The 27156-nt window shown below is 50.9% G+C and overlaps 1 protein-coding gene across 1 annotated transcript in view; it reads right to left on the reverse strand.

Annotated features, from left to right (window-relative positions):
• LTBP2 (latent transforming growth factor beta binding protein 2) overlaps window positions 1-27156 on the reverse strand; it is a 129899-nt gene that overhangs the window by 62069 nt on the left and 40674 nt on the right. The window contains exons 4-8 of the mRNA XM_077820347.1: window positions 13779-13957; window positions 12078-12248; window positions 10416-10616; window positions 8849-9114; window positions 6829-6931 (exon numbers count right to left, since the gene is read on the reverse strand). Of these exons, the coding sequence (XP_077676473.1) occupies window positions 6829-6931; window positions 8849-9114; window positions 10416-10616; window positions 12078-12248; window positions 13779-13957 (920 nt within the window). The remainder of the gene's footprint in view (window positions 1-6828; window positions 6932-8848; window positions 9115-10415; window positions 10617-12077; window positions 12249-13778; window positions 13958-27156) is intronic.

A 27156-nucleotide genomic window follows, 5' to 3' on the forward strand; every position in this document is an offset into this window, starting at 1 on the left:
ACTGAGAATGGCCCTGGGAGGCAAAACCCATAGGAAATGCAGTGGGGCTGGGAAAAGAGATATGTGTGTGTGCGGGGGGGGCGGAGGAGGGGGTCCATCTGCTTGGAGAAGCTTTCGGGACTTTAATTTCTGTTCTCTTGGAGTTTCTATCACCGAGCACTTTGGGGAATTGGCCTCTGTGTTAGTTTCTGCTGTGTCTTATGGTGTAGCAAACACCTTAGCTGTAGGGAAAACCTCTCAATTTCTGTTCTCCTTTATCCCACGGCTTCTGTAGTGGGCAAGGGACACTGCGCTGAGGCCACAGTGGGTTAGTGGCCAAACTCATGCCCTGCCTGGGTTTGCCTCTGTTGGTAACTTAAGAGTAAGATATAACCCTCAGCTAAAGCCATCTTCTTCGCCTCACTTTCTCCTCTTTGCACTCCCTGGCCCTCGTACCCCACAGAGGCACTCCAACCCCAAGCTGGAAGCTAACCACGAGTCATCTAGACTGGTGAGTCAGCAGAAATAACACTGCATTGCTGTGAATGGTCCTAACACTCCACCTCCTGTCATAGGCCTCTTGACCTCATGCTGGGATGCTGACAACATCACTGTAACTCAGCTTCTTCTCCAACACGACACAAACATCAGCCAGGCTCTCACCCTCCGCACTCCTTTGATACTGCTTTCCCCACAGACGTTGACCTCTTCCCAGCCAAATCCCAGGGCCTCCAATCTAACATCCTCCTCCTCAGCCTCTCAGCTACTTCTGACCCTGCCAGTCGCACATCCTCTTTTCTGCAGTCTTGCCCTCCCTTGGCTTTCATGCCTCAGTTCACTCCAGCCTCTCTGGTCATTCCTTCAGCAACTGTTCCAGGGGATCCTCCTTCCTGCCTCCCACTCTGCAAGTGGGTCCCACTGGGCTCCATGCTTGGCCCCATCCTCTGATCCCTTCACACCCTCTCTCTAGATCATCTCATCCACTCACACAGCTTTAATTACCCTCCATACACCAGTGACTCACAGATCTACCTCACCCCTCCTGACATATCTCCTGACCCCCACCCAATCCCATGTTTCAGCCTGTCTCCAACTTCTCTTCCTGGATGTCTTACCACCAACTTAACGTGGGCAAAAGCTGCTCCCTGAGCACTCTGCCACACCTCAGCCCTCCTCTTCCAAATCCCTTCTCAAACACACCTCTTCCAGGAGGCATAGAAATCCATGTCCCCCCAATAGAGAGTGGACAAACCAGGCAACTGAAAATCACACATACAAATGAAAGCTGTGGGGCTGATACCCTGCCTGGAGTAAAATACACCCTACCTGGGCACATCCCAGCCCCAGCCTCCACTGGACACAGATGTGGCATATGAAATGCCCCTACCACTGCTGATGCTAGGTGAATGAAGAACGGGCAGGACGGGCGTGGCGGGTGAGTTCAGAGAGCTGTCGGCCTTGGTTCCATCCGATTCTCTGATGTTTCCCACACACTAATGTGTACCTAATATAAAAGCTGCAAGTCAGCAGAGACGTCCGGCTGTCTCCAGACTCAACTAATAATCCAGTGTCTCAGGCAGCAAGTCAATCCAAACAAGTTCTTCATTTGTCTAGCTCTCGCCTGGCTGCCCTGCCGTACATTTGTAAGTGTTTACGCTGAGCTAATTTCTGCCATTTCCGTCTCTGGTTGCTGGAATGCTTGAAATTCCAAGAGCTGTCGAGACTGGGTTCTGGTGCACAGCTCCCCAGGACAGGAGGGCACAGAGGGGAGCTTTCTTGGAAATCCCCAGTGCCAGAGGAAAGCGGTATGTGAGCAGGATGCACCGTTGCTGCGCAAGTGGTTGACCGGGTCAATGAGCTACAGCCCAACAACATGAACAATGTGCAGGGCCCAGGTCTGAGTCTGAAAGAAACAGCTGGGCTCTGAACCTGGGATGTGGAGTCTCTGCTGGTGGGCACAATGCAGAGTGATACACCCCAAGCATCAGGTAGAAGGCCTCTTTATACCAGCACCTTGGGTGGAGAAAGGAGCATCCATAGATGCTGAGAGATCTGAGGAGAGGAGTCATGGAGCAAAGCTGGGGGTGAAGAGAGGTTATAGCACTTGGTGCCTCCAGGAGAGAGATGAGAATGTGGAAGAGGAACCTGTGCCCCTGTCCCATTTCTGTCTGACCTCTGGCATCAGATGCTGAGAGCACGTTCCAGGGAAAAGCACATCAGCAATTCAGTGGCACTGCCCTCATTCAGAGCAGCGCAACCTTCCCGCTGCACCAGCCCCAGCACATGGCAGCTGTCTGGTTGTTCTCACACCGTGTGGTCTCCACCACGTAGGGCCGTTTAAGGAGCAGCAAAGCAAAGATGGATTCAACAGAGATAGAGACTTGCACAGAATTAGAGAGAAAAATGGAAGCTCTGGGCCTCTCCAGCTAACCTGAATTTCTGCCAATGTATACAAGGGCCTGTTGGCCTTCAAGGGGAGACCGTAGCCCAAAGCCAGGGACTGAGGCTGGGATTTCCTGGTGGCATGGGAAGGAAGAACATGGGGGATACATTCTTTGCTGTCGACTTTCACGTCCACATGGAATTAATCTGATGAAAGCCAGACAGGCATCCATCTGTCTGAGCTCAATCAACAGACAAACAGCCATCTGAACCAATGTCACGCTCCCCTGAGCCCAGCTGCTACAGGGACATAGTGTGGCAAGCCGTGGAATCGGGAGCCACTGGGAGTTAATTGTTATTTCTAACAAGCTAGTGCCCTCCCCAGCTATCTGCTAAGAGCAGAGATGGAGATTTTGTGTTTGCAGGGGTGAAGCCTGCTTCCTATGGGATGTCTGTCTGGTCCCTGCTGCCACTGATGGCCAAGATTTCCCATGCAGGGATCAGGGGCACTCTGTGGCCCCCTGAGTGAAAAACTCAACACACATTAGTAACCTGGGATTCTCTCACTGACATTCACCTGCCATACACAGTAGAAGAGCGGCACCCAATCCAGCCGTGAGGGTCCCTTGAAAGTCTATGGAATTTGTGTCCCCCTAGCCCTTGCAGTTCTCTGAGATCCAGGGGTGTAAATTGGGGGGGTGGGGGAGCTGCTGGGCCTCACGCTTGTAGAATTCATTGGTATGGGATACCCAGCGCCTGGCAAGGGGCAGGGAGGTGGGAAGTTCTTACAGCCTTCGGTAGCCCAATGAAGATGCCACTTGCAGCCCTGCTCTCAATAAAGGGAGCAGAGAGAAAGGGGAAATGGAGGATGTACACAGAGAACATGGGGATGGGAAGGGTGTGAAGACAGCAATTATGGAGTGTGACAGGGTCAGGCCAGATAGCTACAGAAGAGTAATAGAAGGCAGATATATTAGCCCCAGGTTAAGTAGGTCCCTTTCCCCTGGGTAAGGTAACAGGGAAGGTTCCAGAACAATCAGGAACTTTCTGGAAACAATTAAGGCAGACAGGCTGATTAGAACAGCAGCCAATCAAGAAGCTTCTAGAATCAATTAAGTCAGGCAGGCTAATCAGGGCACCTGCATTTAAAAAGGAGCTCACTTCAGTTTGTGGTGCGTGTGTGAGGAGCTGGGAGCAAGAGTTGTGAGAAGGTGTACTACTGGAAGACTGAGAAGTACAAGCATTATCAGACATCAGGAGGAAGGTCCTGTTGTGAGAATAAGGAAGGTGTTGGGAGGAGGCCATGGGGAAGTAGCCCAGGGAGTTGTAGCTGTCATGCAGCTGTTACAGGAGCCACTGTAGACAGCTGCAGTCCACAGGGCCCTGGGCCCAGGGCCTGGGTTCCCTCCATCCCCCCAACTCCCTACTTGATACCGGAGGCGTTGACCTGGACTGTGGGTTCCACCAGAAGGGAAGGTCTCTGGCCTGTTCCCCGATCCACTAGGTGGATCAGCAGAGACTGTGGGGATTGTTCTTCTTCCTTTTCCCCATGTTTGCCAGTGATGAGGCTAACTGAGTGAACGGCAGATTTGAGCCATAAAAGTGGCCAAACTGAGGGCTGCCGTGAACCTCTGAGGCGAGCAAATCCGCCAATAAGTGCAGGACCCACCAAGGCAGAGGAGGAACTTTGTCACAGGAGATAAAGGTCAGAGGATTACTAGAAACCAAATACGGGGGCTAGGGAGGGGAGAAAGTGTGTGCGTAGAATGCCTTTATGGTGTATTTCCCTGTTTGTACTGAACCCATCAACCAGGCGATCCCTCGCATAGTCACATGCTCATGCTCATCCCTTGGAGCAGACCGGGGCCAGCAGAGAGAAACAGGCAGCAAGAAGCAGGGCCACAGCAGAGTCCCACAGGGCAAGAGGGTCACAGCAACTCAGAGCACCTCATTTTAACATTGGTGCCAAGATGCTGAGGCCCTAGTCCACATTTCAGGGAACACAGCTCCAGCTAGCATGGCCCATGACTGAGGAGAAACCAGTCCAGCATCTCAGACAAATGTCATCCCAGCAACAAGCAGCAAAGGGAAGACAGAAAGATCTAAATGACTATGTAAATGCACGCAAGCAGGAGGTGGGTCTAACTCAAGGCACTACCTGAAGGTGCCAATAATCCTGTTCCATGTAACTGTTCCCCTTTACTCCTGTCGTCCAGCTCTCAGGGGTCTATTTCTGCTAGTCCCCATGGTGGGGGAAGGAGGGAGGGGAGGTGTAGGTGCTCTGATACTACAGTGCCAAGCATGGACAGACAGACAAGGTGAAGAGATGGGAGGCAGGCGAGAGCCCCATGTCTGGCTGAGGCAAGCAGGCGTGAGCTCAGCAGCACCGTGCCCACTGCACTCCGCAGAGCAGCGGGCATAGGACAGAATTCCCTGTACTCAAAGGACTATCCCACAGCCAGCTCCCCTTTCTCACCAAATACCAGAGAACATCCTTTTCTCCCAGCTCCCCACACTAGGTACCCCAGGGCCGTTCTAGTCTGGCTTCAGCCCTGCCAATAAGCCCACCCCCTCTCAGCACACCCTCTCTGACCTCAGTTCCACGACACTCAGGACTGCTCACACCACACTGGCCTGGCCATCTCCACCACCAAGCTTCCATTCCTTTCTCTGTCTGTAGGGCTGATGGTGCCTGGGGACTGCCTGCTGCAGATCACTGTGATGGGGGGAATGAAGTCTGCCTGCCCAGAGGCAGGGGGGATCTCTTATGGGGGCTCTGAACAGAGGCTGATCTAATCCTAATAAGGAATCCCAGGGCACAGGCTCCCTGCTCTCGTAAAGCCACGGTAGGAGAGCTGCAGCCTGACGCACAACATGCTAAGAGCAGGGACTTAGCACCTGTGACTCCAATGCTGGCATCGCACTTCACTGAGCCTGGAGAGAGGGTGTCCCTGCCATCCAGCGAGGCTCATGCAGGGCATAGGTGGAGAGGGCTGTAGAGACTCCAGCAGCCCCGGACGATCTCCCCTGGCAGGCTCTCTAGCTGGTTAACCACGGCTGGGATGGAAGGAGCCTGGGAGGCAGGGGCAGAACCGGCTGGCTGCACACAGGTTTGAGTGGTTACTGGCAGCGGCTATTTGGTCACATGAGACTCCCCTTTCCAATGCAATAATCCTCTCCCCAGACTGCACACCGGCTTATGCACTCACCCTACTATGGGACTGAAACCTGACCTCCACTCAGGGAGTGCCAGGACCATCTTAGTGGCCCTGTACCTGCCAAGGGGGATGACACCGGGCCCTGTCCTGCCGGTGGGTGGGGAGCACTGGGCCCCAACATGCCAAAAGGGGAGAGGCAAGCCCCAGGCCCTGTCCCACTAAGGATGTAGGAGAGGGGCAAGCACCAGACCCCATCCACCATCCCACAAGCAGCATGGGGGCACAACACTAAGCCCATCTTGCCAAGCTGCGAAGACTACCTGCTGGTAACTCCATGTTCTCACAGAGAGGGGGTTGAAGAGCTCAGCACTCTCTCCAAGGCTAGAGACTATTTCACCCTTACTGGCATCACTCCTCCCATCCTGGAGCACATCCCACCCCACTGGCCTTCCCGGGGGCTCAGCTTCCTGCCCCATCTCAGGCTGGAGCCCACAGATATGTCTGCCCACAAGGAGGGAAGCAGGGCAGCAGTCCTGAACAGTGCAGGAGTCACCTAGTCCATGGGAAACTCCCTCTCCTTCCCCAGGATGGGGGGTCCTTCCCAGAAACCCTAGCACCCCAAGGAATGAGCCCCACAGTGAGGGCCCAAGGTCCTAGCCAAGTGGCTGAGGATTCCCCTATAGCTGTGCTGGGTCAGTCTGCTCAGCTCTTGGGAGCAGAAAAACCTGAGCTGGATTCTTGTGTCCCTGGAACGGACTCCAAGCACACTCCTGCCAATTGTTTGATGTAGTGTTATTTCCAGAGCCCCTGCCAAGCCCGCGCTGGACCTAGAGCAGGCCCGTAACTCTATCAGCTGAGTCTGCAACCTCCTCGGCTAATCTAGGGCTGCACCTCCTAAAACCTCGGCCGTTGTTTTCCTGTTTCGCCCTCCTAATGTATCTGGCACGCAGCAAGCCACTGGCTGCATTGAACTTTTACAGAGGCGGTTTGTGGGGAAAGTGTTGGGCTCCAAGCCAGCGCTCAAACCAAACCGCTCCTCCCAGCGCATGGGCTGAGGCTGGAGAGGACAAGCATCAACCAAGACACCACGTTAGATGCACCCTCCTTCCCAGAGGCCTTCAGCAAAGGACACCTACATTCCAAGAGGCCTGAAATGAGAGAGGCCTTGTGCTTACTCAGCTGATTGGAGCAGCCCTCTGTTCTCTCTGGATCCCCCTACCTTCTTTAGCGTGTGTGGAGAAAGATCAGCTCTGGGGACTGAGAAGCCATGGACTGTCCCCATTAAAGTTTCCCTTGCAGCAGCACTTACCTGGTCTCGGGGGGCATGGGATGCACCGGTTCACCCCCCAGAAGAGCCCTACACTGCCACAGCAATCCTCAAACTTGGCCAGGCCCGCCAGTGGGTTAGCACACTGAAAGGGAGGAGGAGAGGAGGCATCAGGATTCTCAGAGTGGGACTATGCCATGCACCATTCCCAGCCCCTCCACCCTTCCAGGGCAAGGGTGTCCAAGGGAGGGCAGTGTGGGAGGCAGTGTAGTATGAGGGGGGCGAGGAGGAGGAATAAAGCCCTGGCTCACTGCAGAGGAGGGGAGCAGAGCCAGCACAGGGGATGACTGCCTTGTGCTAGACACTAACACAGCAGTCACAGCAAAGCTCCCTGCAGGGACAGAGCGGGGCCAGGGACACAGTTTAAGACAGTAAACAGTCTAACAGACAGAAAAACACGAGCCTCCCCGGGACTGCCCCCTTGGAGGAGCTGGGGGTGCTAGACAGACCAGAGCATGACCCAGAGATGATCACCCAGCAAAGCCCGGGATAAGGCCAGTGAGCCACCCGGGGATTACCCATCGAGATGGGTGCACAGCTCCAGCCCACATGGGGAGCTTGTGGTAAAATGCTTTTGTTTGCTTAATGATTCTCTTTCCCCCTCTGGATTACAGGCTTCCCCACTAGAGCTGAGATGTCGCGGCCCACAGGCCAAATCTGGCCCCCATCCATCTGACACATGGCCACGTGCCCAGTGCTCACATTCCAATCACCTCTGCTTCAGACCCAGACAGAAGAGACAAATGCTTCCTGCCTGGGCTCCTTGCCGTCACCCAGGCTGCTCAGCCACAGCTCCAGTTAAACAAGGCACGTTCCCAGCAAGCGTGGCCCCTCTTCCCACTGCAGAGCTCCCCTCCGCAGATTTATGGGTCGCAGGAGAGCACCATCGTATCTCTTACGGGGCCTCCTTTAACTTGGCCCCTCGGAGGGAGAGTCCCCTGGGACTGAGGTTGGGTTTAGAGAGCTCTCCATCTTCACATAGCTGAATGGGGCTTTTCCAGCCCTGTATTCACATGTCAAATGTTTGGGGCCTGATCTCATTTATTTTTGCTTTAGGAAATTGCTGAGAATTAAATCCAGCTAAAAATGTCTTGGATGGAAAAGAGCAAATGATGGGAAAGGTCCCAGGAATAGATTGAGAGCAAGGGCTGTATTCATGGTGTTGGGGGAGAAGGAAGAGTCCTGGTCCATCAGACTATAGGTCTCGCTCAGAGCTCAGCCCTGGGAATTCACAGGTGTTAGACTGGGGGCCAGAAATCTCCAACAGGGAAAGGTAAAATAATAAAATCCAGGCAGTGCAGGGGAAGGGCTAGGCAACTCGCCAGGAGCATTTGCTTCCCTAGATCTGACCAAGATGCACAGGAAGGTAACTGGTTTCAGAGTAGCAGCCGTGTTAGTCTGTATTCACAAAAAGAAAAGGAGTACTTGTGGCACCTTAGAGACTAACCAGTTTATTTGAGCATAAGCTTTCGTGAGCTGAGCTGTAGCTCACGAAAGCTCATGCTCAAATAAATTGGTTAGTCTCTAAGGTGCCACTAGTACTCCTTTTCTTTTTAGGAAGGTAACTGTCCATGAAAATCAGACTTTCACTTACTGTGTGAGATTGAGGGGAACTTTCTTACATTTCCTACCCAGGAATCAGAGTCTTGCTGTAAATGTTTCTATAAATAGGGCACCTATTCAAAGGAGATTGTATGTGAGAGGTGTCAGGGTTGAGCAACACAGGCACAGGGCGTGACGGGGTCCAGGCGGCGACCCCAGGTCCCACTGGCATGCCCTCTTTCTCCGTCTTTGGGTCACATGCATCCACTACATCACTGCAGCTGCACCCACAGCACACGGATGCAGCACCTGCACCTCTCAAAGGCACTGCACTCTGCACGCACAGCCTGCATGCCAGCACGCCGCATATGCACTCCGCCACATGGACTGCACTCATGTTCACACACCCTCACGGCTCCACACACCCCCTCCCCCAAAGCAGGACAGGTGCAGCCCTTACCTGTCCATGCAGTGTCTCCCGGAAACACCTCCCCATAAGCTCCGGGGGCCGCTGCTGCTGGCCGCTCTCTCTGGTGATGCTGTTGCTGTTCCCATTGCTGTAGCTGTACTGTAGCCCAGTAGGTAGCTGAGACATGAGTACAGCCTCCACACTGTTCTCCTCCGATTGGCCCGAGTCGCCCCTCACCCTGGCCACCTGGTGGATCTGCACAATGGCCTCTGGTGGGTGGTTGATGTGGACGTTCACCAGGGAAGGGTTTAAGGAAGCTGGAAGATGAGTTTAGACCAACACTGACAATTCAGCTACGCTTGCCCAGGCGACCTACTTGGCACTGGGAGCAGCTCCTCGTTTGCCAGTGTGTCACTGTGGAGGGGACACTGACTGCTGGGGCCACTCTGGGACGACCGCATGGGGAAATCCAGAGAAAACCTGTGTCATGAAGGAAAACGTCTGCCTAGTCTCCCAGCTGGGCAAACCCCGAAGAGCCTTCCTGCGCAACCTGAGACAAGCTCGTCAAGAACCCACAGGACGGTGCTTTAGTGCAACACTCTGGGTTAATGCCACGCTACGGTGGGGGTGGGGGTTAAATGCACGAGCCAGGAGAGTCCAGTGTTCCCATGGCAGCCTTCATGCAGACCACACTTAGAGGCACATGCCCCGCTCCCACTGGTTTCAGCCTTGTGGCTGCGTCCATGGCACTCTGGGCACCTGAACTCTGATACTCCCTGACAGCCGTGCATTGAAATTCCTACCCTGAGCATTGCCTCAACAGTGCAGTGGCGTTTAATTCCTGTGGGTGCTTCTCCCAGCGTGGAAAAGGCACAACACTCAGGTCCTGCTGCCTCTGGGTGGCTGAGGCCTTGTACACGCGGGACTTGCTCATCTGCACGCTCTCTCACACGGCCTTGACACCATGTGCTCGCAACAAGCTCCCACGTGCACATTCGAGCGCTTGCACCCCTTCCTGGGCCCTCCCAAAGAGCCCACCTTCTAATAACTGACTGGTCCAGAGAGAAGAGGGTGAAGCCACTGGAGTACCAAGATACCTGGACCTGCTCAGAGGTGTGTTCTCACTCGTGGGCGAGAGAGAGACCTGAAGGGTTTGGCAGCAAGGTGGGGAGGTCATGGGCTTCCTGGGAGAAAACTGACACCAGGCTTGAGGGAAGGGCAGGCACAATATTTTAATCTAATAACAATCACTCCATCCCATACTTCACGGGTGGAATGTGGGGTGAGTGCGAGGGAGGGGGCTGTCCAAAGTGCACAGAGTGTGTCAGGGTTAAGGGATCCACTGTCACTGGGACCAACCCCTTACCTCCTTCCTCCACTGACTCCAGAGCTAGCCCCACTGCTTCTCTCCCAGACCAGAGACCTTCCTCCCCTTCCCCATGAATTCCACACACCCCTGTCCAGAAATGTTCTAGTCTCCAAGGCACAAGCAGCCTGGCACTAGCTTTGCAAGCCCATGCTCTGGAGGGTAGTTGGGCCCAGATATTCAGTCAGGGCTGCTCTCTAAACCACAAGTGCAGGCAGCCCGAAAGGGTCGGTGGCCCAGGCCTGCACTCACCAAGCTGGTTGGACAGAGGCAGTGTGTACATGGACTGCTTCATGGAGCCGCTGGCCAGGGTCTTCAGGACTCTCCCCACTTGTTTTTTTTCCAGCTTTGGAACTGGCAGGTGGCAAAACTTCCCTGTGGAGTTAGATGGGCACCAGCACTCATCCCTGCCTACGCAGCGCCCTCCGTTCAGGCAGGGGATCTGGCAGAAATCTGTAAGGCAAAGAGAGACCGGCTTAACAGAGGAGCCTAGCTACTCCCTCTGGCCAGTGAGTGGCCCAGCATCAGCCCTGGGATCCCAGATGAGTGGCCTGGCCTGGCAGCAGCCTTGCAATAACCAAGCAGCAGGTCCAGCACAGCAGCAGGCCCCTCGTTTCTTGAAAGCAGCCTGGTGGCAGCCTGGGGTTCACCCTAACCAGAGCAAGAGGAGAAACCACAGACCCTCCCTTACCTCAGAATGGAGCAAGTCTCTTTCAGTCAGAGGCTGAGGAAGATCTGCTCTCCCTTGGGCTTTGTCATTGTGGCTGGTGACCGAGAGAGAGAGGGAGACAGAGACAGACAGACACACACACACCCTTCTGCAAAGCCCCACAGAGCCAGGGTGATACTGCTGGCACCAGCAGGATCTCTTAGAGGTGGTTGGGGGCTAATGTAACAGCACACAGTGGAGTTGGAGAGGAGTTAGCATGATTCCTGCCCTCAGCATCAGAGTTTCCAAGAAACCTGGTTTGGCGGGGGTTACTATTCACAAGCCAAGGGGCAGGGGAGCTCAATGGGCAACTCTCTCTCCTGGCTCGATGAGACATTCCTGCCTCAGGTCCCCTGGTGGCCTGTTAGACTTGGGGTGAAGCTGTGTGCCTGGCAGATGGGCACCCACCATTCTCCAAGAACACCACTTAGAAATCACTTACAAGTCAGGAGATTTTGGGACTACTCAGTCAGCCTTTGGGAAGAGACACCCAGCTGTGTTGGGGCATTGGGGTAGTTTACACAAACCGCCTGCTTGGCTCAGTCCCCACCTCTGCCAGAGCTTCTCTCAAACTCCCCTGGTTTTGGACTCTTGTGCTTCTGAAACAGCTCATCTCACTGCCATGGGATTGCCAAGGCTAGCAAATGAAAAGCCCTATCCCACCACCCAGGGGGCCGGAGCCTGAGTGGATCCCTGGTGTGAGGGGCAGACGGTCTGCCCAACTCACTAGATGGCACAGAAAATTCCCAGGCAATCCCAGCATCCAGGAAACAAGAGGAAAGATTTCAGCAGCCCTGTTCACTGAAACAACTCACAACCTGAAGCCAGCTCTCCTGGCTACCACATGAGTGAAAGGAGAGGGTGGGATGAAATTAGGTGATGAAAGGCAGCCCCAAGACTGGATGCCAATGAAAGCAGCAAGCTGGCCCTGACTGGGAGCGAGACTGTGAGGCCTGTCTGCGGCTCTGACTGAAACCCGTTCTCCCCCCACCCAGAATGGGAGGAGTAGGGTGGAGATGAGGTTCCCCCTCCCAGGGGAGGAAGTGTGTGTGGGGGGGTGAGGTCGGCCCCCAGAGAAGCTGAAATAGCTCCTGATTGGGAGAGTGAGACATTCTTCTGAGATCAGGGAGAAGCCATGGCCTGAGTCTGTTGAGACACGAGGAGGAGTCCAGGCAGGGAGGAGGCTGGAGCCCTGGGATACTCACAGATGCGGAAGCCAGACTTAGGGTCATGGTTCTGGCCCCCCTGGCTGTACAGGGTGGTGGTGTCCCCTTTCTCACAGCTGTTGTAGCAGCGGCCGCTCCGGCACGTCTGTTTGCAGATCGTGGGGGTGAAGACAATCTTTATCTTTCGGATTTTCTCTGTCAGGTTGGCCCCTGTGAAGGAAAAAGCCAGGGCAGAATGGAAGCAGCACAGCCAAGCCCCACGAGCAACTGCCCCCTAACTGCAGGACTTGCACGTGGCAGGCCAGGCACCAGGGCAGCTGTGGCTGTTCACTGCTGCACACGCTCTCTGATTGGACCATTGCTCTGCTAGATCTGTGGGGAGAGGGAGTCATTCTCTGCCCAGGGGTCTACATTTTCTGTGATTCTGGCCATTGCTTCTTGGCCTTTTCCAGATTTAGCTAATGTCACTTTAGAAGCAGTATAAGCTAAACAGGGAAAAGGCCACTCATAATGGAATAAGAGTGCCCCCACAGGGGGTCATACCAGTACAGATATAATTATACCAGTAAATTTCCCCATGTAGACAAGCCCTAACTGTGGCATTTCCTGACTTCCAGACGTTTCACTGTGCGCCCTTCTCGTTTCCTTAACAGCATTTTCTGTGAAGAACGTCCTAGGTGTTTGTTTTTAAAGATAGAACAAAATAGTTAAACTATTCAAACCAGAAAAAGGAGCAGGCTCTCTCGCCAAGCCTGCTGGGCTCTGCTGGCTGGCAACAAATGGGCAACAGGGCACGGCCAGCCCACAATCCGGAGCTAGTCGGCTAGACGCCACCTGAACACTCTGTACCCCACATCTCAGGAGGCCCACAGGAGAGAGCCCCCATTTAGGAGCCGCAGAGGGCACTTTGAACCCTCCCTAGGTGTGTCAGGGTGGGGTTCTCTCCCGGCAATCTCATACAAGCTGTCTCTAGCAGCCTTGCCCCTCTGCACCTTACTAGGCCTATGGGGGCCAGCCAAAAGAAATAACCACCTGTAGGTTACACAAATCAGACATCCACAGCAAAATCAGGGGGCAGAGAATTGCTGCATCCCTACTCTCTGATTATACTGAGAGAGAATTGACTCAGCCAATGTCCTGAGTGTGAAATTCCCATCCCAAGTTACTATCTCTGGGAGCATTTATCATGTCCCCCAAGCCTTCTCTCTTCCCTACCATCTGCATTTTGCTCCCTCAGTCCACCCCTGTGCAATGGGGCTTCTCCAATCCCTGCAGCATTCGTACTTTATTTCTCAAGCTTTCTCTCTCTCTTTAGAGCTGCAACACCATCCCAGGGCGCTGCTGGCTCCAGAGCAGTGTGAGTAGCATTATGCCTTCTCTCGGTTCACACACATGCATGCACCCGTTATTGGTTTTTGTGCTCCTAGGAGCATAGGTTCCATTTGCTGATATCCTGTCACCCAAGCCATCTCTTGCACTTGCTGTTCGCCGCAGACTCCTCCTCCACCCCTAGGTTTCTCTCCATGCTGCTTACTTCCCTCTCCTTGGACTTTCCACTCACTCACTAGAGCTGAATCCCAGTGTACTGCCTGCAGCCCCTCCACTCTGTGAGGTGCTAGGCAGATGATCTGGGCCTCCTGTGTATTTGCTACCCCTCTGATTATCATTCTGGTGTCATCAGCAAATGCAGCCCCTCCCAAGGAGGCCCTTGAGAGATACTGGCAGCCCAGTAGGTCTTACCCCAGAGAGACAGCATATGCTCTTGATAGGCTGCGTGTTGTCCAGAGCTGCTCTGTTCATGCCCATTCCCATTGGGTAGAGCGTTGGATGTTAGCTGAGTATTACCAGTTGGGTAGCGCCGGACAGTGCGTGAAGACCCAGTGTGCTGGGAGACGGGGGAGCCGATTCTTCCTTGAGTTCTATGGAAAAGAATATTTACTACAGATGACCATGCCGTGCTCCTGCAGCTGCGCCCTGTGTGTTCTATACGAACCCGCACTGCTATGCTCGAAACCCCAGCCTCCTGCCTGCCAGTCAGGGTGAGCAGCGCCCGCTCTTCACCCCCTCCAGACCACTGCCTACCCTGCCATTTCACCGCAATGCTAGCGACCTCCTGGCGCCTCTCCTGATGCATCTCCCACAGGACTTCCTGGCTCAGATCTCTGCATGGTGTAGCAGCCTGTCACCCCCCAGAATAATACAGTTAATACAGAATACAGAATAATACAGAATATATAATATATATAATACAGAATAATAGAGTCCAGTTCTGTCACTAAACAAATGTTTGGATGCTAATTGGCAGGCTGCACTCATCTCATCTTCCCTGGGAAACATCTCAGTATAAAGGCACCGAACCCAGGGGGCACAATGGTTTCTTTCCGCACTTCACATGCAGCCACGTCTTACGCTCTGAAGAAAGATTGCAGCTGCTGTGAGTACCAGGGGGCTACAGAGTCCCTGCAGGCCCTGGGCAGGGGTAGCATAGCCCCAGGAGATGAGCAAACTGCAGCAGCACGAGGAAGGCTGCAGCATGGATTGTAGTAGGGCTGAGGTTGCAGACTGAACTGAGCCTGATGGGCTGCAACAGTCACAGAAACCCCCTGCCCGGCCACACAAGCACCTGGGCAGTCACACAAAGCCTGTTGCCCACATGGCCATGCTCAGAGGTAACCCCCTTCCCCTTCTGGTGCACTCAGCTTGAATGCCATGAACACAGGGGACACCTGAAGTAGAGATGATGCTGGAACCATTCACCATGCCCCAACACCATACAGCCAGGTGATGAACCTGCTGAGAGTAATCAAGAAAGCCGGTCTGGGAAACGTGCAAGGAGAGGCAACAGCTGCTCCCAGCCTCTTATTCACTGTCCTCTCCGCCTGCAGTGCCAGCCCTATGCAGGTCCTTCTGTCTGCCTGCCTGCCTGTCTGTCCAATGCCCAGCAGAGGAATGGAAGACCATACCACAGCAACCAGATGGGCACCAAACATGAGACCCAGGTCTTCTCATCCCACGTGCTCCAGACAAACAGTTCTCTGGACCTAAGACCTGTGTGCCAGAGCATCTGTGCAGAGGCACACACAGAGCAGCACTAACTGCTCACTCACAGTAGCAGAGCAAATAAGAAGCAGCCCTGCCTCAGTAGGACTGTTGCAGGGAACAGATTCAGTGCTATGGGATAATATGGGGTGTACTAGAGTTTAATCCAGCAGCCCAGAAGCTAGTTATCTTTGAGTCAGTCACACTTGCACATGCCAACTCCTGCAAACAGACAAAAATGGCACATTGTTACAACTGATGTTCTCGCTTGTGCCTGTTTTAAATTAATTGCTCTGGAGACAGCTATGCAGAAGAGCAGCCTAAAATCTGCTAGGAAGAAGGGAGCTGCCTCTGGAGCTGGTCAGTCTGCTGCTTAGGCCAGCCTGATCTCTCTTATGTCTTGTAAAAAGGGAAGCATTCCAATAAGGAACCCAAGTTGGGGCTAATACACAAACGCCTGCATCCACTGGATGATTGGTACAGAGTCAGGTGAGGTGGCATCTTGGAGCATCTGCAGCCTGATCCTTGGAGGGGGTTTGCAGTCATACATACCATTTGTGCAGCCTAGCTGAGTACATAGAATACCAGGGTTGGAAGGGACCTCAGGAGGTCATCTAGTCTAACCCCCTGCTCAAAGCAGGACCAATCCCCAATTTTTGCCCCAGATCCCAAATGGCCCCCTTAAGGATTGAACTCACAACCCTGGGTTTAGCAGGCTAATGCTCAAACCACTGAGCTATCCCTCCCCCTGTTAGCCCAGTACAAGCCACTCACCCTCTGATAAATCATTCATGAAATAAAGCAATTCTCTCCTAGCATAAGGAAAGCCCTGAGCCTCTAGGAACCAGCTCCATCACTACAGTGGGGGATGCCTATATCAGATGGGACCATGCTGATGGAGGAAAATCCTATAGCTCCTCTTATCTACCCTTTTCACTCCAGACACAAGTGTCTCTATGTAAGTTCCTCTCACTATGGGAGCTTCCTTGGGGAATGAGTCCTCAACCCTACCTGAGTCCTGGGCACCGACAAGACCAGAGACTTGGCCTGGAGAGGAGCTGGGCCAAGGAAATAAACAAAACACACAGCCCATAAAAGTCATGAATGAGGGAAACTTTACAGGGAACAAACTCCCACTGGTGCATTTACAGCTTTGGGGGTTCATGGGTTTGGGCATTTTGCAGAAGCCAAGCAGGGAGAGTACAAATCTGCTCCCAACTTCCAAGGCCATGCTCCTTACTGCCCATCGCAGAGGCATTCTGGTCCCCAGCACAGAGCTTCTTGCATCCAGCTGCTCTTGGGTTAACATCTCCCACTGCTCCTATCACAAACCTTTGCTGTCATGCTGGCTCCCCTCTGCTGACCAACAACACCAACCCACCAGGAGCACGCTGCCTTTGTCAGCATATGACTTGATTACAGCATAGAAGTACCTTCATGGGGAGAAGACTCCAGGTACCAAAGTGTACTTACATTTATTGGAGAAAGGCATAACAAGAACCAATGGCTGGAAGCTGAAGCCAGACAAAGTTAGGAATAATAAGGCACAAAATTTTAAATAGTGAGCAAACTGTTGTAAAGAAACTACCAACGAAGTGGCAGATCCTCCATATTCTGTGATTTCAGATCAAGACTGAATGCCTTTCTGGAAGATATGTTTTAGTCAAACATAATTTATTTGGCTCAATATAGGAATAACTTGGTGAAATTTGATGGCCTGTGATGTACAAGAGGTCAGACTAGATGATCTAATGGTCCATTCTGGACTTAAACTCTATGAATCTATGAAGAAACAGATTTATTATAAAGCCAGAAGTCTGCAGGCCCAGATGGCATTCACCCAAGAGGGTTTTGGGTTTTTTTGCAGGAACTGGAGAATGAAGTGACTGAGTTGCTAATGAAAATATGCATTCTTTCATTAAAATCAGCTTCTATACTGGGAGGGCTGAAGCATAGCAAATGCTGTACAGATGCTCCCCAACTTACGCAATCGTTCCCTTCTGGAACGCCTTGCGTAACTCGAATTTTGTGTAAGTCGGGAACGTATTACACAAAAAAAAGAAAAACAACAACAAAACTCTCCTATTTCTAGCTTATGGAATTTTTTCCGTAAGTGCGGATTTGCATAAGTCGGGTCTTGCATAACCCGGGGAGCGTCTGTACTGATCTTTAAAAAAAACCCACTAGGCGATCCAAGGAATTACAAACCGGTGAGCTTTACATCAGTACTTTGTAAACTGGCTGAGTCGGTAATTAAAAATAGATTTGTAAATTGCAGAGGTGGACATGATAGGGAAAAACGGCAGGGCCTCTGTAAAGAAAAAGCATGCCTCTCTAAGCTGCTAGAATCCTGTGAGCATGTCAGCAAAAGAGTGGCTAACGGAGAGCTGGTTAACACAGTTTATCTGGACTTTCAAAAAGACTTTGACAAAGTTCCTCACAAGAAGCCATTAAACTGAGTAATCACAAAGTGAGAGGTTAAGTTCTGTCACAGACCAGAAACTGGCTAAGTGACAGAAAACAGAGTCAGAATAATTGGTCGATTTTCAGCATGGCAAAGGCTTAACAGTGGAGTGCCCCGAGGTTCTATGCTGGGACTGTTGTTTAAATGTATTTATCATTGATCTGGGAAAGGAAATGAACAAAGAGGCAGCAGCACTTGTAGTTAACTCAGAATTACTTAGGTTACACAAGACTACAGAGGATGGTGAGAAACTCCTCAGAGACCTCACAAAGGTAGGTGAATGGGCAGCACCAGGGCAGATGGGATTCAGTGTTGAGTAATGCAAATTAATGCAGGTCTGAAGTAGTCATTTTAATTACTCACACACATTGCGGGGTTCTGAGTTAACTGTAACCACTCAGGAAGGAGACCAGGGCATCACTATAGCCAAGTCAATGAAAACCTCTGCTCAAAGTGTAGCTGTGGTCAAAAAGGCACTGGGGTGCTTCAGGTCACTACATGTGTAATGGAACCAGCTCCCTCTGGGCTGCTAAAGGCCAGCAGCAAGACAATGTTCAAGAAGAATGTTAGTGTCAGGTGGCCTCTAGGAGGCTCTGGTGAGACCTTAACACAAGAAACCAACTCTTGATGCTAATGATCTTGCCTGCTATTGACAGGTATCTAATCTCTAAAGAAAGATTCTTGAGGATTCTTGTGGCAATATCTGCAATCTTCAGATTCCCCTAAGATGGTCTGTCTGTGCTTAGATCTGGGTAAGGGACAGAAATGGCACTAGTACTGTTGGTTGATGATCTCCTCCTGGCTATGGATGAAGGCAGCATGTCTGTGCTTATGCTATGAAGCCTGTGGCTGTGGTTGACAATGAGGTGGTGTTACCAAGGCTGTGGTCCTTAGCAAGAATAGATGGACTTGGTTTGAAGTTGGACCAAGAGCATGATTAGCATTTCAGAAGGACCCAGAGCATGATTAGGAGCAAATGTTCTCTTGTTTCTGTGCAAGAGGCCACTAGGAGGGTTCAGAAGGAGACATGGGTGACAGCATTCACAATGTGAGGAAATACCTAGCTGGGCGTCTCCATTTCAGCTCAATCCCTTGGGGGAAACAGATGACCAAAGCCTTGTCTATTCTAGGTTCCCCTCCCTCTGTGTTAGTAATTTTGGGAACCTCAGTGTTTTAAAAGCACAACATTGTTGACACTGTGGTAAAATGCCAACAGCCCTGAGAGTCTTGTCTACACTACAGCTGCCAACTTTGCTACCACTGGTGGAACTCACCAGAAGTGTGAATAGTGGGAAATTTTAGGGAAAAAGACTAGAAAGAGACAAGGCCATTGCATCTCTCAGGGCAGACAAAACCTCTAATGAATTTCTAAGGTAAAAATAAAAAAAAATATTTTAACAACACATTTTAGGCCTTTTTCATGAAGCAGCACAAAGGCCCACATCCAGTTTTTATTTCCCTTTAAGTAGTTTAATGTGATTTTTTAAGGATTGTGAGTTTTCAGATCCATGAGGGGCTCCCAGCACTTGGGCTGAGCACTAGGATCTGGTTTTCATAAATCTATGTAAACAAATTACAATTTGTTCTTTCCATGAGCGCTGGGTGATGAAATATAAAGCCAAGTTGGGGTCCCACAACATCCAGTCCCCACATCCAATGTCACAGTCAGCACGACCCTTAACATCCAGTCTAGGCTCGGCTTCTTGCCTCCATCTCATTTCATACAGAGAGCAACAGTGAAGTTGGGAGCCCTATGTGACAGTACAGCGCTCAAGAGAGCTGCGGCCAGCTAGACTCTCCCATGGTGAGGAGCAGCCAGTGGCATACAGACAGTAGAAGACCAGCCAGGACTGAGTCTATATCAAGACACCAACATGCTGGCCCTTCCAAGCAGTGTTTGTTCTTGAAATCTTTCCCTCAGTTTTTTTTGACACATCTACATAAATATGCATTTTTGCTATTCTTCTAGTGTTCCCCTTCAGTCTCTCCAAGCATCTCCCATGAGAAATTCATACAGTCCTACCCAGCCCTGATCTCCCACAGAAGCCATGGCATGGCTAGCCTGCAGATCTCAGACGTTCTGCACACAGCTATGAATGCCCCCAATTTGCTAACACAGCCCTTTTGGGAAAAGCCCATCCAATGTTCCCACATCTCTCATAGGTGTCATTAAGATGAGGCCATATGTTTCCAATAAGGCCATCTGGATGACAAGGGAAGAGCTGGAAGCCATATGACATTCCTGGGAGCTTCACACACAATGGCAAGTGCCTGGAGGTCTAACAACAGACATCTGCGCCTTCTTATTATCCATAAATGACCTGCTCTGGCCATGTGTGGCCAGAACTCTAAAAGCTTCTGGTGTATATATGGGAGCACCCCAAAAGAAGGGACACTCTGAGATCTCACGAAGCAAGCATGATGACACCCACTGCCTTGGTAATAGGTTCATTGTAGAGCAATTTCAGCCCTGGGCAGCAGGGGCTCTCTGGATAGCAGCACAGAGGAGCAGGCCAGTGACATGAACTAATAGAAACTATAGCCCCTGTACTTCAAAACATACTGAGCACCTATCATCCTTGAGGGAGGAAGCACACGTGCCACAAGTAGGGAGTGGCCATGCTCTTTCCTCTGTCTGGCATATGACCTCTTGTTTTGAGGGACAACTCCAGGGATTTTCAGAAACACCGATTTGTGTATGTAAGCGGAGTCAGGATGAGCTCTACCCTGACATCTGGTGGTGAGTTGTGGCAGGTTGTGGAAAAGAACTTCAGGGGCTGATCTCATTTGCATAGGCACACCCACCCCACCTAGATGATCACTTTGGCTGCTGTGGAATCCCCAGTTTCTCTGTTATCAGGGCAGGAAGTATAAAGTGTTATTATCCTGATTATGCGAATCAAGGACAGTGGAACTGTATTTGGCTTTTTGCTATGATGGAGGGACTCACCATCAACTAAGGAGCTAGGCAAGGGACATGGGTTCCAAAACTCAGCAAAGGGAAAAAGGCTGGGGACAGGTATTTGTCCTTTGTGCCCCTTCTGAGGGTTTTAAATGGCAACTGTACCGTCTTGTTTCTCTACTGTGTAATAGCAGAGCTAATTTTGATTTTACTAGGAGTCTGGTTACAGATTGCAGAGCTGAATTCATTTTTGGGCTAATGGTGTACCAGCACTGGGGTTCCCCTACTATGAGCTGAAATCACTGAGTACTGTGTTAAGTAGTAGGGGGCCTGAAAATATATTGATGAGTGGCTTGCAGGACGGCTACTGAAGAGGAGCGGCTGCTGGTGATGAAGGCTGTAGCAGAAACCCACGGAGAGGTGAGGCAGTTGGCTGTCAGAGCACGTAGGTAACCCTTTATTCCACCCCACCCCTGATTTCCACACAGGCTCGGGGGGGGGGTGTTAAAACTCTGCAGATGAACTTTTGAACTCTGGACTCAACAAGGACAGAGACAGAGACTTTGGAGTTGCTGGACTTTTGGGACTTTGGGTGACTTTTGGGTTGCTGGACTCAAGCAAGAACCACAGGGAGAGGACACAGCCCGATTTGCTTGGGGTGGGTTTTTGCTCATGGTTTGTGTTATGATTCCTGTTGGTGGTGTTTCCCCAACATAATCCACATTGTTTCTCTCTGTTATTAAAAGGCTTTTGCTACACTCAGTCTCTGTGCTTGCGAGAGGGGAAGTATTGCCTCTTGGAGGCGCCGGAGGGGGGGGGGTGGTATATATTTGTCCCAGGTCACTGGTTGGGGGCTCAAGCTGGTTTTGCATGGTGGTATTGGAACGGAACCCTAGATACTGAACCCGGCCCTTGTTGCTGCCAACTCTGATGGGCAGAAGAGTTACATGCAGTTAAAACACCCATATGAATGGACTTTTCAAAAAAGAGATGAATGTTGCTGTTAGGAATAAAAGTTGTGAGATGTGCTCATCACATGGGGCCAGCACCTATCCTGCAAAAGGCAAATAAAAATGGAACAAGACAGCCTGCATGAAAAGCGATGGGGAAAAGGCAGCCAGCTAGGATCCTGTTTACAGAGAAGGATCTGTGTCTGTGCGTGGCAGGGGGGATGTTGATTTGCTTTGAATTAACTTGTTTATTTGATTCCATTATAGGCAGATGCGTTCCAGGATTTGTACATTAAGCTAGGTAACACGTCCGTCCACTGCGGGAGTCACAGAAAGCAACTAGCAGGGAGTCTCTTTCCAGCTCTGTTTGCCAGTTCAAATCCAGCCCCCCGTCAGGCTTACTGGCTGGTTCAGATTCAAGGTCAGGGAACAGAAAAGAGCTTTTCACCTTTAGAGCTCCAGCTACAATCAAGCCACAGGTCAGGAGGTTGACTGGCTCAGAGAGGTTGGGGAATGGAACCTTTCATCTGGAGTTCATCTGTTTAAATGCAGCCTGAGTCAGTAGTGGCTAGAAATCATCACCCTCTTGCAGCCACTTGGTGTCCCTGGATACGTGACAGGAGTTGAGTCTCAGTCCAGTTCCCAGCGGTCCGAATCGCAAAAACCACATTCCCCCTCGCCCCTTGCTGAATGTCCCAGCAGTGAGACTAAGGGCTGAAAATAGTGACATACCCTCTCACTGCTAGCTGGGGCTGCTTTGGGCCAGAGTAGGGGCTGAGAGGCAATTGGGGAGCTTGTGCAACCACTGTCCGTGCCCACACCTGTTCAAAGGACAGGCCCGGAAGCTTATGAGGATGGGACAGCCCCAGGGATTATGCAGTGAGACAGTAAAGGCCCAGGGCTTTAGCCTCAGGCAATCCTTCAGAATCCCTCAGCACTGTTATTCATTTCCACACTTCCAGCCAGGCACATGGCCAGCACAGCTCTTTGCAGCTTGGAGCCTTTGCCTACAGACAATGGTCTCTTCCTTTACAAAATGGGACTGGCTGCCAAGCAGCTGGTTTCCCTGTTCGTCATCTGTCAGGGCTGCTAACAGCACTCTCCAGTCAGGCCCAGCACATGTGACAGAAACAGCACGTGGGACAGCCTCCTGGGACAGCCTCCCGGGACAGCCTCCCTCCTTCTGAGTTGTTGTAGGGAACCCACCACAGTGATATATGAGCACCTGGCTAACACTTGCAGTGTTATTGTGGGAAGGCTGGGTCGAAGTGGCAATGGCATTCTGGTCTGAAGGTGCTGATGTTTGTGCTCATCCTGATCGCTCCTGGGATCCAGATCCAATGGCGAGTTGCTGACAAAGCTCAGTCTCCTGAACACAGGAGTTTCACTCCTAAGGGCGATGGCTCCACTGCACCAGCGGAATGTGGCTGCCACTGCAGGAAATAAAAACATAGGGCGAGCTGGTCCCTCAGGTATCCTATAGAGGTTCTGATTCTATCGTGTCACTGTAGCCCCTGAGCACCTTCCCAGATGAACTGCATTAAGTGAGGTGGCTAACATCTATATGATTGGTGCCCTCTCTCAAAAGGAGAATTGTATATGCTGAAATGTTTTGTTTTGGTAGGGTTGTGCTGGTGGTCACTTTCCCCCCTTAGGTACATGCCTCTCTGTGTTTATGTTAGAGAAGGCAGGTCGAAGAAGCGTGCCTTACGCTTGGAGAGGAAAGAGGTGAGGTTTGTGATGGTCCTTGGCTCCTGGGGAGTTTGTTCCAGTCTTGGACCAGCCCCGAGAAAATTCTGTCTCCTGCATAGACAAGGCAACTTGGATCCATCCCATGAAAAACTTTAAGGTTGAGGACTGAACCCCTGAATTTGACCCTGCATTCTGCGGCGAGCCAGAACAGAGAGCGGAGTACTGGGTTGATAGGCTCCTGGAGGCTGGTGCTGCTGAGCAGTCAGGCTGCTGCTTTCTGAACTAATTACGGCTTTTTTAAAGGTCAGCAATTTTATTGCAAGATATAGGGAATTACAAGACCAAGCCTGGACCACCAAGGCTGAGTCTGCATCTGACAGAAGGTGGGCTAGTCTTCTTAACAGCTGGAGATAGAAGAGGGCATTTTTCATGATCACAGCTATTTGGGTATCTAGAAGCTGTGAGGAATCTAGGCGGACACCAGGCTGTGGCTTACCTTAATGGTCTGAGGGTAGATGCCCTCAGCAGGGCGATGTCGTAGAGGTGGAAAATTCCTCCAAGTGCTTCCCCTCTCCCCACCACATCAGTGTGACACAGGCATACACAGGTGTCCAACCAGCTTCTTCAATATTTCACCGGCAGGGGTCATGTGCAGCCTCTGCTGAAAGCTAAGAACTAGCTGATTGTCATGGGTATTGCAAGATGTTTGCACAGGAAATAACTGTAGAGTTACATAACACGTGGGATATTGGGGTTCAAAACTGTTGAAGCAAAACTTGTCTCCTGAGTGAGGCAGGTCTCAGGGCTAATTCAATCAATGTTGAGAGCGGTGAACATCTGTGGAGACAGCACTTTGTTTTCAGTCTGGGCCTGGTGGAGGCTTGAGGATTTACAGAGACACAAGCACCCCCAAGAAAAGTCTCTGATATAGGGCACCCCCTGGGGTAAGAGACAGTAGTCTGTAACTATGTAAGAGATGAAGAAAGAGCACCAGTTATTAGCCACTACAGAAGAGAGACTCTGCCGGGGGGGTGCCTCATGAAAGGTGGACCCCAGCTTTTCAAACTGGACAAGTGCTGTAAGAACTAACCCCTGGGAGAGAAATACCTTATCAGACAGGGAAGTAACTTGTTAACAAGCATAGGCTACAAATTGCATTTTGTTTTTCTTTTACATGTAACCTTATGTTTTTAAACCCTTATTCTTGTTTTTGTTTGAATCCCTGTCTCAAGCCCTGCTAAGTAAGTGTCCAGTTGGTTTTACTATAGACACCTCTAAGAGCCTTGAGGTAAGGAGAGTGTTGAACTGAGGTGAAACCAGGGAACTGGGGCTCACTGCTTCCCTGGAGGCAGTGAAATGGTGACCATTGCAGGTATCCAGAAGATAAGGGACTGGGCACTCAAGTGTAACAAAGTTGGGTGTGTAATTTGCTAGCCTGCATTGGGAAAGAGCAGGGCTTATGGAGCCCAGAATAGAGCATCTGAGTTGCCAGCAGCCAGTAAGTGGAGAGGGCTTCCCTGGGGGCACAGACAAGGCATTCTCACACTGTAAGCAGATGGCAGTGATTCATCCGAGGCACTGTGGGTAAATGCATCACAATCACCTCCGTCTTTCCTGCATTCAGCTTTCATCCAGCTCTTTGTCCACTTGCTGATCTAGGCCAGGCCTTTGGAGAGCTCATGTGAAGGTTTGTAGAGCCAGGTACCACATGGGTATTGTTGGCATTTTAGTCCATGTTGCCTCACCATCTGCCTAATCAACGCCTAACCAAGAGCAGCTGGCAGAACCAGCAGGAGGTACTGAGTGTGGAGAGTGGTTACTGGACAGCACAGGGAGAAGATATTAAGCACACATGGGACCAGCACTGTGCAGTCAGTATGACAACAAGCACGCAACTGGCTCCTTCAGTTCAGATAGATCTGTCGAGGCCAAGGGTCACAGACCCCCATACAAGAGGGTTGATGGGCCATGTGGCCTTCCCCACACAGGGCCCCAGAGTAAGGGCCTTCTAATGACACACCCCACTAACGTGCTGGTAATTCCATCCTGGCTTCTTCAGGCCAGAGTCTGTGCAAACAGCTCCAAGAGAAGAGCTCTGAGCCAGGACAGCAGCTGAGTGACACTCAGCTCCTGACAATCTGCCAGAACTACAGGCAGATTCACCTCTGTCTTATAACATCAACATCCTCCTCAGTATCAGCCCTGTCCATCTGCCCATCCCTTCAGCCAGACACACTCCCAGCTCCACTCTGCACAGGGTGAGCCAGGGAATCACTTACCTCTCTGTAATGCTTCGCAATCTCTGATTTTCCACTAAAGAACCAGAGCAGTACAGACAGATCTCATCACACCAATGTCCATATCCACAGGGACCGAAGGCTGCTAGGCTTAGAAAGCCTCAAGTGCCTACAGACCAGAAACTTCCCCTTTGTCAGACTCTGAATCCATCTGGATGCAGCAGCAAAATGAGGCCAGATGCTCCTCAGCCTCCCCCCAGGACTCAACTCGCTCTGAGTGTGTAGAAAGATGGGTAGGGACCTCAGCCTATTAGGTCTCACCCTATCCCATGGGCTCAAGGTTCATTACCAAAATCCCAGGTCTTTTACCTCTGGAAACTGTAGCGTATGGTTTTTCTCAGTACCGGGGCAAACTGGTACCTTGTTAAGACGCTGCCATTACCATGTATGAACAGTGGATCCAGCTGCTGGCCCTAGAGTTCTATTAAGACTTTTACTGACTTTATGGGGCACAAGCATTCATCTGCACATTCCTTCAATACCACTTAAGCCTCCCTTCTCTTCGAGACTCTTAAGTACAGGCACACTGCTCCTGTAGATAGACTCATAGAAACGTAGGGCTGAAAGGGACCTCAAGAAGTCATCAAAACCAGCCCCCTGCACTGTGGCAGGACCAATTAATCCTAGACCGTCCCTGATAGGGGTTTGTTCTACCTGTTTTCAAAAACCTCTGAATCCCCATCACTGGATTCCACAACCTCCCTTGGAAGTCTATTCCAGAGTTTAACTACACTTATACATAGAACGTTTTTTCCTATATCTAACCTAAATGTCCCTTGTTACAGATTAAGTCCATTACTTCTTGTCCTACCACCAGCAGACATGGAGAACAATGGATCACCATCCTCTTTATAACAGCCCTTAACATATTTGAAGACTTATCAGGTCTCTCCATCAGTCTTCTTTTCTCAAAGCTAAACATGCTCCGTTGTTTTTTGACCTATGAGGAAAGGTTAACGTTTCTAAATCTCTTATTTTGTTGCTCTCTTCTGGACTCTCTCCTATTTGTGTACAACTTTCCTAAAGTGTGGCACCCAGAACTGGACACTGTACTCCAGCTGAGACCTCACCAGTGCCAAGGAGAGCAAAACAATTACCTCCCACATACAACACTCCTGTTAATGCACCCCAGAATGATATTAGTCTTTTTCACAACTGCATTATATTGTTGACTCATATTCAATTTGTGATCCACTGTAACCCAGATCCCTTTAAGCAGTCTGACCACCTCGCCAGTTATTCCCCATTTTTGTAGCTTTGATTTTTCCTTCCTAAGTGAAGTACTTTGCACTCGTCTTTATTGAATTTAATCTTGTTGAATTCAGACCAATTCTCCAATTTGTCAAGATCATTTTGAATTCTAATCCTGCCCTCTAAAGTGCTTGCAACTCCTCTCAGCTTGGTGTCATCTGCAAATTTCATAAGCACACTCTCCACTCTATCATCCAAGTCATTAATAAATATATTAAATAGACTTGTGGGGCATCTCTGGTGGGGTCCTGCAGAGGTCAGTACTGGGTCTGACAGCAAATCATTGATAACTACTCTTTGAATACAATCTTTCAACCAGTTGTGCTCCCTCCTTATAGTAGTTTTATCTGGACCACATTTCCCTAGTTTGCTTATAAGAATGTCATGTGGGACTGTGTCAAAAGTCTTACTGAAATCAAGATATATCACATCTACAGCTTCCATCCATTAGGTTAGGAACCCTGACAAAGAAGTAAATTAGGTTGGTTTGGCATGATTTCTTTTTGACAAATCCATGTTGGCT

Source organism: Eretmochelys imbricata, chromosome 6 (genome assembly GCF_965152235.1).
Source record: "Eretmochelys imbricata isolate rEreImb1 chromosome 6, rEreImb1.hap1, whole genome shotgun sequence".
Taxonomy (NCBI): Eukaryota; Metazoa; Chordata; order Testudines; family Cheloniidae; genus Eretmochelys; species Eretmochelys imbricata.